The sequence below is a fragment of the Staurois parvus genome, unplaced genomic scaffold (assembly GCF_062004578.1).
Source record: "Staurois parvus isolate SC_StPar_1 unplaced genomic scaffold, SC_StPar_1.0 ptg000438l, whole genome shotgun sequence".
In the NCBI taxonomy this organism is placed as follows: domain Eukaryota; kingdom Metazoa; phylum Chordata; class Amphibia; order Anura; family Ranidae; genus Staurois; species Staurois parvus.
Genome location: NW_028318234.1, coordinates 4,461,491 through 4,477,915, shown reverse-complemented (window position 1 = coordinate 4,477,915; position 16,425 = coordinate 4,461,491). Strand labels below are relative to the sequence as shown.

General features: G+C 42.2%; 1 protein-coding gene across 2 annotated transcripts in view; it reads right to left on the bottom strand.

Moving 5' to 3' along the window:
* The window catches only part of DAB2 (DAB adaptor protein 2), a 251,154-nt gene that overhangs the window by 112,776 nt on the left and 121,953 nt on the right, over window positions 1–16,425 (bottom strand). For both annotated transcript variants that reach the window (XM_089687820.1, XM_089687821.1), the window contains exons 5-6: window positions 6,884–7,015; window positions 2,045–2,128 (exon numbers count right to left, since the gene is read on the bottom strand). In XM_089687820.1, coding sequence (XP_089543946.1) covers window positions 2,045–2,128; window positions 6,884–7,015 — 216 coding nt within the window. The remainder of the gene's footprint in view (window positions 1–2,044; window positions 2,129–6,883; window positions 7,016–16,425) is intronic.

Sequence of the window (16,425 nt, the reverse complement as noted above, 5' to 3'; positions counted from 1 at the left end):
AACTTGCCCTGCTTAAAGAATAGCTAAACTAAAAAACAAAAATATATTGCAGCTTTCCATTCCTTAGATGTGGTGGCTACATTCGTTTTCTTCTTATGGCTGAAAACATTCAGTGAAATTCAGTGTCTTTGGCACCTTCTGCAAACTAAATGGGAAGTATAAAACAATTTTATTTTCCTTCTGTAAACAGCAAAACTACTCAACCCTCATGTTACATAGTTAGTCTGGTTGAAAAAAGACACATGCCCATCTAGTTCAACCAATAAAATAATAAATGCAAAAACAGAATAAACAAAGACAAAACCTCTATATACAGAATCCTATACCCACAGTTGACCCAGAAGAAGCAAGAAACCCCATGTAAAGCATGGCTTAATTTGCTCCAGCATGGGAAAATACATTCCATAAAACATGGCCCACATTGCTCCAGCAGGGGAAAAATAAATTCCATAAAGCATGGCCCACATTGCTCCAGCAAGGGAAAAATTAATTCCATAAAGCATGGCCCACATTGCTACAGAAGGGGAAAATAAATTCCATAAAGCATGGCCCACATTGCTACAGAAGGGGAAAATAAATTCCATAAAGCATGGCCCACATTGCTCCAGCAAGGGAAAAATTAATTCCATAAAGCATGGCCCACATTGCTACAGAAGGGGAAAATAAATTCCATAAAGCATGGCCCACATTGCTCCAGCAAGGGAAAAATTAATTCCTTAAGGCATGGCCCACATTGCTCCAGCATGGGAAAAATAAATTCCAAAAAGCATGGCCCACATTGCTACAGAAGGGGAAAATAATTTCCACAAAGCATGGCCCAATTTGCTCCAGCAGGGAAAAAAATCGATTCCATAAAGAAAATTCCTTCCTGATCCCCCAGAGGGCAATCAGATATTCCATGGAACAAATGATCCCTGGAGATGGTGATGAACAAGAACAGACATGTTTGAAGTCCAGCCTGGGTGGCAAACATGACTGTCTCCATAGATTCAGCGGAGTGAAGGAGGGTAGCCACTTTCAGACAGGAACTGTGTTATTTTCAGGATTACCAGGTAAGAATAAAGAAAAACAAAGCCTGAAAAAAAAATAAAACGAATGCAACTGAGAACCAGAGTCAGTTGTGTCCATCCACTCTAACAGTCACCGTTCTCCGCATACTGAGAACTGAGTGATCAGCAGTTATGTAGTCACTCAGTTTTGGGCTTAGATCCAATGTGGGACAGCTGCAGCATCACATTGATGCTGCAGCATAGAAGTGAGTATTTTTATTTCTTTTTTGTAAACATCCCAAACTTCTCCTTTAAGTGTCATAATACACTTCTATTCTGTGTTAGAAGAGCTGGCTCTTAATAGTAACACCAACCAAACAACAAATGTTGTGAAATGAATTAAGCCTGTCAATTCCGTCACCACTGTGCTCTTTGCCCTTTCATAGAGCCTTGTCTAGGATCATTTGCTCTAGTGAAGCACCGTATTCATCCATTCCCCAGTGCTCTCTAACTGAAAACATCTGAGACAGAGGAGAAAGGAACCCATCATGAAGCAATAGCCATACGTAATAACTGCTCAAGGAGAGGTGCCGCTCAATGTAAACTTGTGTATAATTATAGTCATTGGGAACCTGGTTTAAAATAGTTGCATTATTAAAACTCCCCAAATAGCACGTGATGCAAATATAGCATATCATGTGGCATCAGCTGTGTTGTCATGTAAGACAAAGTAGTGGGTGTCTGAACAGGTGTTAGCTAAGGTTAAATACTATGTACAAAGTGCTTGTTATTAGTAGATATGTATTTGGTACTGATCAGGGGCAGACTGACAACTCATGGGGCCCCCGGGCAATAGGGGATCATGGGGCCCCTGTGTCCTTGCCCACACTCAAAAAAGCCTATGAAAAATGTAACAGGGGCATCTCATGGGGCCCCCTACTGACCCTGGGCCCTCGGGCAGTGTCCGCGTTTCCAAATGGTCATTCCGCCCCTGGTACTGATTCTTCTCCTTACTGATCAAATAAAAAAAAATCTATTACTGGTGAGACGCGTACCTTCTTCTTGTCTTCGTCTTCCCTTTTCTTTATGTTATAGATGACCTGGAAGAGATCCTTGAGATCCACCACTAGAGGTTCAGCCTAAAGGAATGCATAGATAAGTTCTAATTAGAATATAAAATGTCAAATGCTATGGCTGGGATGGGAAGGATACATAGAGTATATACACTCAATGGCCACTTTATTAGGTACACTTTGCTAGCGCCAAGAATCTATCCCCACCAGCCTGAACCATTGATACAAGGTGGGATGGATCCATGCTTTCATGTTGTGTATGCCAAATTGTGACCCTACCATCTGAATGTCGCGGCAACCAGTCTGCCCATTCTCTTCTGACATCAACAAGGCATTCTCATTCACACAACTGCCGCTCAGTGGATATTTTCTGTTTTTCGGACCATTCTCTGTAAACCCTAAAGATGGTTCTGCGTGAAAAGTCCCAGTAGGTCAGTAGTTTCTGATGCTCGGTTTGAACTTCAGCAAGTCGTCTTCACCATGTCTACATGCCTAAATACACTGAGTTGCTGCCATGTGATTGGTTGATTAGCAAATTGTGTTACCAAGCAATTGATGTAAAAAAGGTGTACCTAATATAGTGGCAGGTGAGTGTATTTTCTAAGGGCTGGGCTTCTAAAACACAGCACTAGGTCTGGATATGCCTGGCATAAACAGGTTAATGTTGCACTCATGTGTAATGACCTATAGAAACCAAACCAGCTTTCAGGAACTCAGAGTAGGAAGGCTGTAATGAAAGCTGATTCGCGGTTGGTCCCAGTAAATCAGCAGTTTTTGAAATACTCAGACCAGCCGTCTGGTACCAACAAACATGTCACATTCAAACACAAACAAAAAACATGCAGTGCTAGAGTATAAAGATCTGTCTCACGATAAAGTGTGACCACCTAAATAGGTATAAACGCAGCTAGCATAAAGGTAATGGTCTAAGCAACCAATACTACAACATTCTCATGGTTAAAAAGGTGTAAATGGTGACATAGGTGTCAAAGTCAATATATCATAGGAGTGACGTAAATAAATCTGTGACATCTGTGGTAGGAAGTGTGGCTGTAGAATGCACTAACCAGATAGCGCAGATAGTAGCGCATTGGAGTAAAATGACCTACTCCTGGTCAATGGATCAGGAAACCTGCCGGAGTGGTGGTCGTCTCTGCTGTGGTCACCAGAATCATCTGCGTCCTCTCCAATTATGGCATTACCAGGTGTCCAGTGGGATAAACGCTCATCCGGTATGTAGTGGAATCCTTATGTGTCAGCGACCTCCAGGGGTGCGGTGTGCGCTCAAGGAACAGGAATCACCTTCAGGGCTCAGAAATAAACCCAAAAGAGAGGCTTCCGATAGTGTAATAACTTTTATTAAGGAGTAATAAACAAATGAAGCACTTACATGGTGCAATACACAATTCCAAAGATGGCCGCCCGTATCAAGGTGTGGACCCTGTGGGTAGTAGTGGTAGGTAAAGTAGCATCTCCCTAACGCGTTTCGTGGCAAGTGCACGTTGTCAAAGGGCATTCTGCAGCCACACTTCCTACCACAGATGTCACAGATTTCTTTATGTCACTCCAATGATATATTGACTTTGACACCTATGTCACCATTTACACCTTTTTAACCATGAGAATGTTGTAGTATTGGTTGCTTAGACCATTACCTTTATGCTAGCTGCGTTTATACCTATTTAGGTGGTCACACTTTATCGTGAGACAGATCTTTATACTCTAGCGCTGCATGTTTTTTGTTTGTGACTGTTATCCCACGAGGCATTTTGGAGGCTTGCCTTTCATGCTTGTATATTTTGTTCTAAAACTATCCAGCGCTCGTTACACCCTTTTTATATTTATTTAAATGTCACATTCAAAGTCACTTAAATCCCCCTTTCTTCCCCATTCTGATGCTTGGTTTGAACTTCAGCAAGTCATCTACATGCCTAAATGCATTGAGTTGCTACTATGTGATTGGCTGATAAGCAATTTGTGTTACCAAGCAATTGAACAGGTGCACCTAATATAGTGGCCAGTGAGTGTATATTTGGCCTTCAGAACTTTTAGAAGATTATGTAGTTTAGATGTAATTTTTTTTGTTTTCCTTCACTTTGCTTGGTAGTTTTTGTAAACAAAAAAAATGACACACACCAAAAATACAAAATCAACCAAGCGGACTTTTAAGGCACTAACTACAAATATACAGGGGTAGATTTACTAAAACTGAATCTGGTGCAGCTGTGCATGGTAGCCAATCAGTGTCTAATGTCAGCTTGTTCAATTAAACTTTGGCAATAAAACCTGGAAGCGGATTGGTTCTGATGCAGAATTGAGTCTGATTTTGTAGTCTGCAGCCTTAGTAAATAAACCCCAGAGTGTTCATTGGAGGAGCCCACTATACCAGCAACGAAAGACCCTGCAGTATGTATTGGACCAGATAAGAGACCAGATTGTTAGGAGGTGGATACTTCATACACGCAGCATAGCAAGTTCACCATTACCATAATTATGGGCATTATACCGCGGTGGTTTTTCTACCAGATACACATGGTGGAATAATCTCTATGTATAAACTGTACAAAAGTTTCTATAGACCTTGATGGGTATTTTTCAACTGAAAACTGGGTGGTTTCGGTATGTGCCACATGGATACTGTACATTTGGTGGCTTTTATTTTCCAGCATCTTTCTTGCCTATTATACATCCCATCCGATCTGCTGAAGAAATGGATTTGGTTCTGAGAAACACATCGTGATTGAAGGGTTGACACTCCCCGCTGTACCCTTTTGGCTGTTCCACTTATTACCAACTTTTGTGGATCGATTCCTGTATGTTGCCTCTATGTGTATATTTTGGGAGTCTGGCTGGGAGTACAATTTAACCCCTCACTTGGATGAGGCTGATTGGTTTATGCTATGTAACACCTATGCTTAGGATTGGTTTTATATTACTACATTTGTTTAAAGAATAAATATATAAACACAAAATAATGTTTTTACATTTTGTAGTTGGTGCCTTTAAAAGTCCTCTTGGTTGATTTTGTAATTTGGGTGTGTGTAAATTCCTTAAATAGGATGTGGCACCTGGGTAATCTTAATCCCAACAAATAGTTTATATTTGTAAAAAAAATTAAAAAAAAGTTTTCTTTTTGTTTGAAAATAACTTTTTCATGTGTTTTACTAGAAACACTATTGTGGCATCAAAAGAATGACAAACTGCCGAATGAAATTTGGACTTTACATCTACAGTAACATTTGCTATTTAAACAAAAAAATCACTAGTCAAACTGGGGGAAAGTGTATCGTATTTCTATTTTTTGTAAGAATTCTTTTTGCCATCAAAATAGCTAAAAAATATAATAAACATTAAAAGACAATAAAACCAAAATAAAACCATTTGTACCCCCTCTCCCAAAAAAAAAAAACAACGGGCAGATTTACTAAAACTGGTGCACACAGAATCTGGTGCAGCTCTGAATGGCAGCCAATCAGCTTCTAACTTTGACTTGTTCAGTTAAGCTTTGGCAATAAAACCGGGAAGCCGATTGGTTTCTCTGCAAAGCTGCACCAGATTATGCATGCTCCAGTTTTAGTAAATAACCCTCATATATGTGCTTTTGTCAGATAAAAATTAACAAGGTTAAAGTGTTACTAAACCCACAACAGTAAAATCAGTCTCTATATGCAGTAAAACATGCTTGTTATACTCACTGTGGAAGGGGTTAATTCTCAACGTTGTGTTAAAAAAAAGCTGTTTGATCCTGTTTTCTCTGATCATCCCCTTCTTCTACTGTTCTCAATCCATCTACTGATACTACAGAGCTCTAGGAGTCATTCTGCACATGCTCAGTTTAGTGTGTATAGCTAGAGAGCTTTTTTTTCTTTGAAAGGGAGCATGTGATCAGCACAGGGCCAATCAGCACTGTCCAGACAGAGGGCCAGGAGTTATGCAGCCTCATAGGACAGTCAGACGAGAATGAAAATTCCTTTTACAAGCTTTAACCAGTGCTCAGCTGGGCACTGATAGAAATCACAAGACTGCTCTAACTGCTGATGAGAAAAGGTATTTAGCAGTTTATATTTACTAAAATAATTGCATTTTCATGTTGTGTGTACTGTACAGGGTCAGGGGTTTAGTGACACTTTTTAATGGTGATTTAATAGGCCTATAGCTAAAAATTGACCAGTGTTTTTCTGGTAGTACAGGACTTTGAGCCCTGGTTCACATCGTGCAGGCTGGTTGCAGGCTACTCCCGCACCTGCAGCCAAATCGCGCTGCTCTCCTGAGATGTGTGGGACAGTTATTCATTCTGAAAGGCACCCCCACGCATCTCAGCCCACAGTGCGTTAGTCGGAACCTCAGGGAAAACGCATGGTAAAAAGATTATGCGATTTCCCTGCAGTCGCGTTTTTGAAAAGGTGCATGCGCCTTTTCTTTTACGGAAAACGCAGGCATGGCAGCCCATTCAAATGAAAGGGCAGCCTTGCCCGTGCAAACTTGAGCTGCACAGCCCACATAACTGTGAACCAGTGCTAAAGAGACAAAAAAAGTGTGGAACTTCAATTGGGCTCCAAACTGGTAGCAAACATTATTTAAATAATCAGCAAAAGGAAATATATCTACTATATCATAGGAAATAAAGGTAAAGGTTGATTTACTGTATGTGTTAGTGTCGTTATTTTGAAGTGTGATACAGTACAATCTGAAAAAATGCTAACCAGTTCATACACAAGAATACACTTTATTGCATTTAGCCTCGCACAGCATCAATATTGTTTTACAGTTCAGCTAAATTCCATCATCTTCCAGATGCAATTAAACGCCATACAATCATACCTGCTGTGCTGTTTTGATGGCAAAAAACTGATGTTGTCCTTCAGCACCACAAACATATCCAAAAGCCCGATTGTCTGTCACATCTCGGGCAATGAAGGAAATCTTGTTAACTGGGTGTTCATGCTCGATTACCTATAATGAGATTATAAACAAACATGGCTAATTATTTTTCTTGCAACTTGTACAACCGGTTTGTTAGGTGAATGGCACAAGTCAAAACATAAAGCTGAAAGTGGTACTAAAATCCTACAATGATAATGTTCCAGGCAACAATGAACAATTCGGGATATCTGCCCAGTACAGAGCAGTAAGGAAGCAAGCAACAACCCTGTCTAAGTCATTGGAGTAAACCTGTGCCGAGGCTACACTTTCTGACCAAGCACTAAAAGCACTTTACAACAAGTCCTCATTCACCTCTGAAACTACAAGCATTGTTAAGAAATATATCATCCACATTCACAGAAGCACTGAAATCACAGCTCATCCCCTCTTATTTTCCATATCAGCAGTGACTTGGCAGCGTGCCAGCCTTCTAAAGTTAACACACAGCAGGTACTGTAAGCTTTTAGAAACCAAATGAAACCTGACTCCATTGTCTCTATTGTGATTTTTGAGGATGAATTACTTCTCACTACATACAGCTACGGAAGCCACTGATGGCTTGTTTGAAGGGCACTTTCACACTAAGCCATAGCAACTTTACTGTGTTTGCGGTTCATTTTTTACAGGACATATGACTCCAAAACTACATCAAAAACGCTACACAGGTGCATTTTGCATGCGTTCTTGCTGATTTTTTGCCGCGTTTTCAATGCATTTCAATGGGGTGGCGTGTTTTTGTTTCGTTTTCTGACCAAATGTGCCCCAAAAATGTGGCAAGCGTGATTTTTTTACACCGCAACAGAAGCGCAAGAACCAGTGTGAAGAAATACATAGACATACATAAACATACATGGGGAAGCATTTTTCTTCAGCTCTTCTTGCATTTTTTTAACACAAAAGCACCTTAAAAACTCCTCAGTGTAAAAGCAGCCTTAAGCTCTTTTACTGCTTGGTAAACTCCCGGAGAACACCCACCTTTAGCAGGTTTGTCTAGGGTTACTTTCCCACTGATTCGCTGCAAAAACGTTCTCTGAGCATTTTTTTAGACACGTCACTTAAAAACTGAACCAGAAATGCTTCTTAGAGGCGGTTTTTAGGAATTTTTAAGGCGTTTTCCATTGATTTCAATGGGAAGAGGCTTTTTCGGCTATTTTTTTAACTGCACAAGCAGGCGTTTTTACACCGCCAGGAAAGCACAACACCCCAGTGTAAAAACATACATTGTCATACATAGGGAAGCATTTTTCTTGAGCATTTTGGGTACTTTTTTTAATGCAAAAGCGCTTAAAAAACTCCGCAGTGTGCAAGTAGCCATAGTCTTGTAATCCTGCAAGGGGTCTTGAACCTTCTGACACTTTTCACATGGCATGGTGGAAATCATCCACAATATTCACAAAGGGAAGGGAAAGCCACTTGCTGTTTAAAAGATTCTATACCCTAGAAAGCTCTGTATGGCGTGAATGGGGTGTTTGTTCCCAAGTGGAACAATCTGTATACTGGAGAGCTCAAATTTGTAGACAGCTTTTAAACACAGAGCAGTTTCCCCTATTCCTCTATTTAAGAGTATTGTGGGTACATTCCTTGGAGCTGCCAATGACTGCCAGGAGCCAGCAGTCTGAGTCGGAGGATTTATGAGCAGGTGTGCCTGTAGTAGAACATTATTTAATGCATTATACTATGGTCAGAAACCATGTTCCATGAGGCAGGTTCCCTTTGCACCATACAGAACAATGCAAATTATTCCAGAGGGTTCTATCCACACAACAGTTTCAGGCTCTGCCCTAGAACTAACACCATGGACCAGAGGGAAGCTGCACCCCAAACTGTCTACAGGAAGCCTCCTGGTACTGTGCCACTACTCAGTCCCCTATGGTGCTAAAAATCTTCTACTCTCCACAAGTATGGGCCATATTGTCCCAGTAGAATCACGAAAAGCATTCACATGTCCAAAAATACGCTAATGCTACAAAACATTTGTTGAATATTTAAACAAAAATATCTGTCTTCGCTGAGGGGGCATGTCCAGAAAAAGAAGGTCGCAGTACTCACATAGCGTAGTTCAAAATAAATAAAGAGACCAAAGTTGCATTTTGGCTGCTTCCCAACCTTGGGGGCCTCATTCTTAATGCTTTTCTCTCTATGGGAAAGCATGCTGACCCATAGCTCTTTCCTGGCCTTCTGTTGTCCTCTCCATACCACCCTAGTGAACTACTCTCCATACCACCCTAGTGAACTACTCTCTATACCACCCTACTGAACTACTCTCCATACCACCCTACTGAACTACTCTCCATACCACTCTACTGAACTACTCTCCATACCACCCTACTGAACTACTCTCCATACCACCCTACTGAACTACTCTCCATACCACCCTACTGAACTACTCTCCATTACCACTCTACTGAACTACTCTCCATACCACCCTATGGAACTACTCTCCATACCACTCTACGGAACTACTCTCCATACCACCCTACGGAACTACTCTCCATACCACCCTACTGAACTACTCTCCATACCACCCTACTGAACTACTCTCCATACCACTCTACTGAACTACTCTCCATACCACCCTACTGAACTACTCTCCATACCACTCCACTGAACTACTCTCCATACCACCCTACTGAACTACTCTCCATACCACCCTACTGAACTACTCTCCATACCACCCTACTGAATTACTCTCCATACCACCCTACTGAACTACTCTCCATACCACTCTACTGAACTACTCTCCATACCACTCTACTGAACTACTCTCCATACCACTCTACTGAACTACTCTCCATACCACTCTACTGAACTACTCTTTATACCATGAGGGGTCCAGCCCACAGGCCACGTAAAGGAACACCTACACACCATTTCACATTGCCTGGGCACAGGTACATTTTTAAGAAAATGTGTCACCTGCTATTGTTTGACCTCAAGCTCTGTAGAGATGTTATTCAGAGACAGGAGACAAACTATACCACTACGTGGAATGCACCTTTAGGGTCCATGCACACTAGCAGCAAAAAACATGCCGAAAAAGCAGCATAAAAGTGCTCATAGTAGCTCATTTTGCACAAGAGTATAGGTGAATTTATGGGTATTTGCTTTTATATGCGTTTTTTTCCAAAACATTCCCCCAGTGTACACTTGAAAATACAGAATGCTCTTAAAAGCTGCGTTTATGCACGTTTAGCGATTTTTCTGCCTGAAAACCTCTCTTCAAAAACACACTTGTGATAGGTTTGTATTTTCTTCCTCTAAACTCTCCTGAAATGAGCCTCTAAACGCCCTAATGTACATGGACACATAGGATAACAAAGAGTTGCTTCTACAAGCAGGAGAAAAAAAAAGCAAAACTCCTGTAGAAGCAGCGTTTTTTTAAAGTGTTACTTAACCCAGCTGCCATTGATAGTATTAAAGTTTGTCCCTGTCACTGCCACTTTTCCTGGCCAGCTTGGCCAGCAGATAAATATAAAAGAAAAATAGGAAATAAATATTACTTGAAATACCAAGAGTAATTAATGCAATGAGTACCATCATTACATGTATTAAATGCATGCAGTTATCAAAACACAACAGCAGACCTTTAGGACTTTAATAAAACATGTCTCCCGATCATGAATATAAATGAAACAATTTTTTTTTTCATATGACATTAAAGCTGTGAATGACGCGTAGAATAAAACTATGCTGGGATGAGGAATCGGTTACAGTGCGGGTTATTCCATCCGTCTTGCCTGTCATATCAGCTCTGCTTATTGAAAACATCATTTTCTCGGAACGCTCATCAATAAATAAAGCAGCCGGTTACACCATGTGCAATATACACTACGAGGGACCTTCATATGACCTTTATCAATGACTCTTGCTTTGCTTGCATGACTGACTGATGTGAGCCGTAAATAGCAGACAACACTAATAAATATGGAACTACGTGGTCCACATTTTCTGCAACAAAGATTTTAATGTTGCTTATTATGTTCTAGGTTGACAAAAAAAAAAAGACTGCATTAAAATCTGTTTACATCAATCAAATTACACAGTGTTTGCCATTAGGGCGACGTAGCGCACCCCATACCATCCTGCAATACGGAGATGGGGATTGGGAGTTGTGCAGGATCTGCTACAAATATTCCTTCTTCCGCCTCCATCATACCTTTCACACCAGGGGAAAGGTCAGATCACGCATTGACCTCTGAAATGTGAGAGAAGGCAGAGAACAGCAGTGATTATCATGGAATCTGACAAGCTTGGCCAGCCAAAGATTTTAGTTTTAGACAGAGAAGGCCTGTTGGGTTATTATTACCATTTGAGTTGCCAGTGAGGAGATTTTATTTTAACACGTTATGAGTTCAATGAATGAGGAAGTCAGCAAAATCTTGAAACGGGAGCACAGACAGTACTTATTTATTTATTTCAGGTACTTATATAGCGCCGTCAATTTACGCAGTGCTTTACATATATATTGTACATTCACATCAGTCCCTGCCCTCAAGGACATTCTACAGCAGCCATACTCATTCACCTTACCAACCGCTCCATCTCCGCCACCCCCCTCTGCCAATCCCTCCACTGGCTTCTGATTGCACAACGGATCAAATTCAAAATCCTAACACTGACGTACAAAGCTGTCCACCATACTGCCCCGAACTACATCACCGACCTAATATCCAAGTACCACCCAACACGTACACTCCGCTCCTCACAAGACCTCCTTCTCTCTATTTCCCTAGTCTCCTCCTCCCATGCCCACCTCCAGGATTTCTCCAGGGTGTCACCCATCCTCTGGAACTCCCTACCCCAACCCATCAGACTATCACCTACTCTCCACTCCTTTAGGCGCACCCTGAAAACCCACCTCTTCAGGGAAGCCTACCCCACCCCCTGCTAATTTGCCGACCTCCTCCACTCTTCCTATCACTCCATCCCCCACAGCTATCTCCTCCTGTACCACCATCCCCTCCCTCCTAGATTGTAAGCTCGAAAGAGCAGGGCCCTCAAACCCCATTGTATTGTTACTGTACTGTCGCATGTTCTGTCCCCCATTGTAATGTACAGCTCTGAGCGAACTGTTGGAGCTTTATAAATACTGTATATTAATAATAATTCTAAGGTCCTTAACTCACATTCATACATACACATACTAGGGCCAATTTAGATGGGAGCCAATGAACCTACCAGCATGTCTTTTGAATGTGGGAGGAAACTGGAGTACCCAGAAGAAACCCACACAGGCCTAGAGAGAAAATGCAAACTCTGGGTCGGTAGTGCTGTGTTTGGGATTCGAACTGACAATCCTAGTTGTCCCTAACCCTCAAGGGGCGTACAATCTAAGGTCCCTAACTTACATCCATACACATACTAGGGACAATTTAGACAAGAGCCGATTAACCTACCAGCATGTCTTTGAAGTGTGGGAGGAAACCCACGCAGGCACAGGGAGGACATGCAAACTCCAGGCAGGTGGTGCCATGGTTGGGATTTGAACCAACGACCCTAGTACTGCCAGGTGGAAGTGCTATCCATTTAGCCACTGTGCTGCCCAGTACTTGACATTTGTGCACCCATAAACGCACATAACGTGTTAAGATACGCATATGCATCTTGTTAAAAAATACCTCTGCTGTGTTGGTTTTCTATTAGGGATGCACCGATACCGTTTTTTTTTTAAAAGCGAGCACAAGTACGGAAACTGGTGCTCAAGTACTCGCCGATACTAATTACTGATACCATGTGGTGCTGTGCAATTTGAGCCTATACAAAATGAATGGGCTCAAATCACATTGCAAAGAATCGCATGTGTTTGATCAGGAATGCGGTGCAATTCCTGTCCGAGTCACATGCGGTTTCCCCCACTGCTTCTGTGTAAATTCAGGCTGAAGTTACTACGACAAGCCTGGGTACACACAGGAGCTGGGCAGGAAACTGCATGCAATTCAGACAGGAATCACACCACGTTCCTGTTCAAATCGCATGCAATTCTTCGCAGTGCAATTTAAGCCCATTTATTTTTTATGGGCTCATACTGCACTGCAAAGGTATTGGTTTTAGTTATTGGAGTATTTGCACGAGTACAAGTGCAAATGCTTACTATCGGCACTGATACCGATATCAGTGCAACCCTCTTTTCGATTGTATGGATTTTAATCTTATCATCTCAGCTAGTAACGCTTTCTAAACGCATCTCAAATGCACTGTAAACCCCATAGGGGCGCTTGTGGAGCGTTTGCAGCACATTTACATTAACATCAATGGAAGTGTCTAGGGGGCAGTAAAGCCTGGCAAACAACACATCAGATTAATTCTGACACGACACAACGCAACACTGATTATGTGAACAACACTGGGTGCTGCAATGCCAACAATTTTGACAGGCGTTCCTGGAGCTTAAAACAGTCCCATGAAGCGCCTGCTTTTGAAGCTAGTGTAAACTTAGCTTTAAAGTGTTACTAAACCCACAACAGTAACATCAGTCTGTATATGCAGGAAAGCATGCTTGTTATACTCACTGTGGAACCTAAGGGGTTAATCCTCTGCATTGTGTAAAAATGCGGTTTGGTCCTGACTTCTCTGATCCTCCCCTTCTTCTGGTGCCCCCTCTTATCACCTGATAAGACATATCCTGTGGAGTCACTCTGCACATGCTCAGTTTGGGATGTATTGCTAGAGAGGTTTTTGGGGGTTTTTTTGGGAGAGTGCATGTGATCAACACAGGGCCAATCAGCACTGTCCAGACATGGGTCAGGGGTTCTACATCATCCTAGAGCAGATTTAAAACTCCACCTATAAGCTTTAACCGGTGCTCTGCTGGACACTGATAGAAGTCATAAGACTGCCATATACTGCTGATGAGAAAAGGTATTTAGCAGTTTATATTTACTAAAATAATTGAATTTCCATGTTTTGTGTACTGTGTGATACCAGATAGAGTGAATGCAGGGTCCTGGGTTTAGTAACACTTTTCCCAAAATAGTTACATGCCATAGGCATGCCATGAATGATGATTGTCATAGTTGCTTGTGCTCTCAAATGCCAGATACCAGGAGATCAAATCACTGGTGTCATAACTGATCACATGTGCAGCACATTGGCAAAAACAGAGACAAAGTTGGCAGCTCCCTCAACTTCCTTGGCTATGAAGGATAGGAGGATTTTTGTTTTCCTTTAAAGTCTATGGCAACCTAACAATGCATAGTCCTAGTATGTGTCTGTTGTATCGTGTACTTGTATCCTGTTCTCTTTGTATTGATTCCTTTGTGGGAAATACCTGGTGATTCTGCCAGTCCCCATGCTTTCCTATTTCCCTCCTAGATTGTAAGCTCGAAAGAGCAGGGCCCTCAATCCCCTCATGTTTTGCATTGTATTGGTATTGTTCTGTCACACGTTCTGTCCCCCATTGTAATGTACAGCGCTGAGTGAACTATTGGCGCTTTATAAATACTGAATAATAATAATAATAATTTCAAACTGACCATGCTATGAACGACAGCACATCCATCCCAGTGTGGTCAGTTTTCTAGCTGTGCTGGGAGAACAGCCTGCCTGTCCTCCAATGGTCAGACTTGTGCGGATTCTCCCCTCTGCACGAAAATCCAATGGGAATATCAGTGTACTGTTTCTCCACCCCTACCTCTCCAAGCCCCTTGTGCAGCTGAGAACAGAGATTATACTGTATGATCATTAATAAAAAAATGTGTTTGTTTTGTTTCATTTGAAATGCTATCCATCTATGATCAGCTTTACCCTCATCCCCTGAAAGTGTTTACAGATGTATGTAAGATCTTGGGGCCAGGAGCCCAGCAATGGCAATATTTGGTATGTCATTTATATCTACAAAAATGTACTCTACATGACCTGATATCTAACCTTTAGGCTGACCCTAACAATCAAACTGAATCCTAAACCTTCAAACGAACCCTCAACACCCAATGTCCCACTAGCAGCCTAATCTTAGAATGCACCTCCTAGCACACTTAACCTGACCCTGATTTAACCATTAACTCATCCTGACCTGAAATGGACTCTTTCACTTATACTTTGCCTAGTCAGGGCAAAATAGTAAGAGACTTTGTAACCATTTATTTGGTACTGAAACTTAACCACTTCAGCTCTCAGACCTGTACATCCTCTAAGGACTAAAGCAATTTTTACATTTGTGCTATGGGCCTGTTGACACTACAGGTTCAAATGACACCAAGGTTAAGTTCACGCATGTAATAGTCTCTACTGCCCTTCTGAAAATGAATCCGCGGCGGATCAAGGCAGGGAAATGTGAGGTTTTGAGTGGTAGCGGGGAAAAGGGCAGGGCATACTATAAACACCCTGTGTACTTTGATTCATTGTTTTTGGCCGTGTGCAGCACTGCCAAGAAACTCAACCTAATCTTAACCCTCAGTTCACATTAGCGTAGGTGAAAGCAGCTGCGGGACCTGCACTTCAATCCGCAGCTCTAACCACCTGCACACAAAATGCAGGACCCGCAGGCAGGTCCCACTGGAAATTGTACCCACACTGGAAACCACACTATGATTTCTGCAAAGGTGCAGGGCAGGGGCGGACTGACAGCTCATGGGGCCCCCAAGCAATAGGGGATCATGGGGCCCCTGTGTCCTTGCCCACATTCAAAGCACACCCAAAAAAGCCTATAAAAGGTGCCAGGGGCATTTCATGGGGGCCCCCTACTGACCCTGGGCCCTCGGGCAGTGCCCGAGTGCTCAAATGGTCAGTCCGCCCCTGGTGCAGGGACATTTTCCCTGTGTTTTGCAAGGCACTGCAGTCCATTCAAATGAATGGGCTGCTGTGCCATGCCGTGCAGCGGCCTGCAAAATGCAATTAGTGTGAACTGAGGGTAACACCTTAAAACCTGCACATACCTTATCAGGACCCAAACATTCAGGCACCAAATCCTCACAGTTCTCCCTTGCTCAACTTAACCACTTCAAAACTTGGCCAATTCTGACATTCCAGCTGCAACCATGATCCCAGTATAACCACTTCAACCTGAGGATGTACAGGCACATCTTAAGGTTGTGTGGTGGGTAATCATCTAATCCCCAACACATCAACTTTCTCTGTTCCTGTTAGGGAGACTTTCCCTGACTTCCTGTCCTGTCACTGGGACGAGAAGTCAAGGGAAATGTCCCCAACAGAGATATTACCAGCAAAATCATAATGTTGTAATCCTTCCTTGTTGCAAATTCATCCAACTTTTTCATAAAACAGGGGTCTCCAAACTACAGTTCTAATGTTCTAATCCTTCACTGTTGCAAATTCATCCAACTTTTTTTGAAAAACAGGGTCTCCAAACTACAGGTCACAGGCCACATCCAGCCCATTACCAGATTCTATCCATGACCAGATTAGTCGCTTGTTCTGATGGGGACCCTGATGTAAAGGGGACTCTAATCGGAACCCAGATGTGTTAGCAAACTCTGATAGGG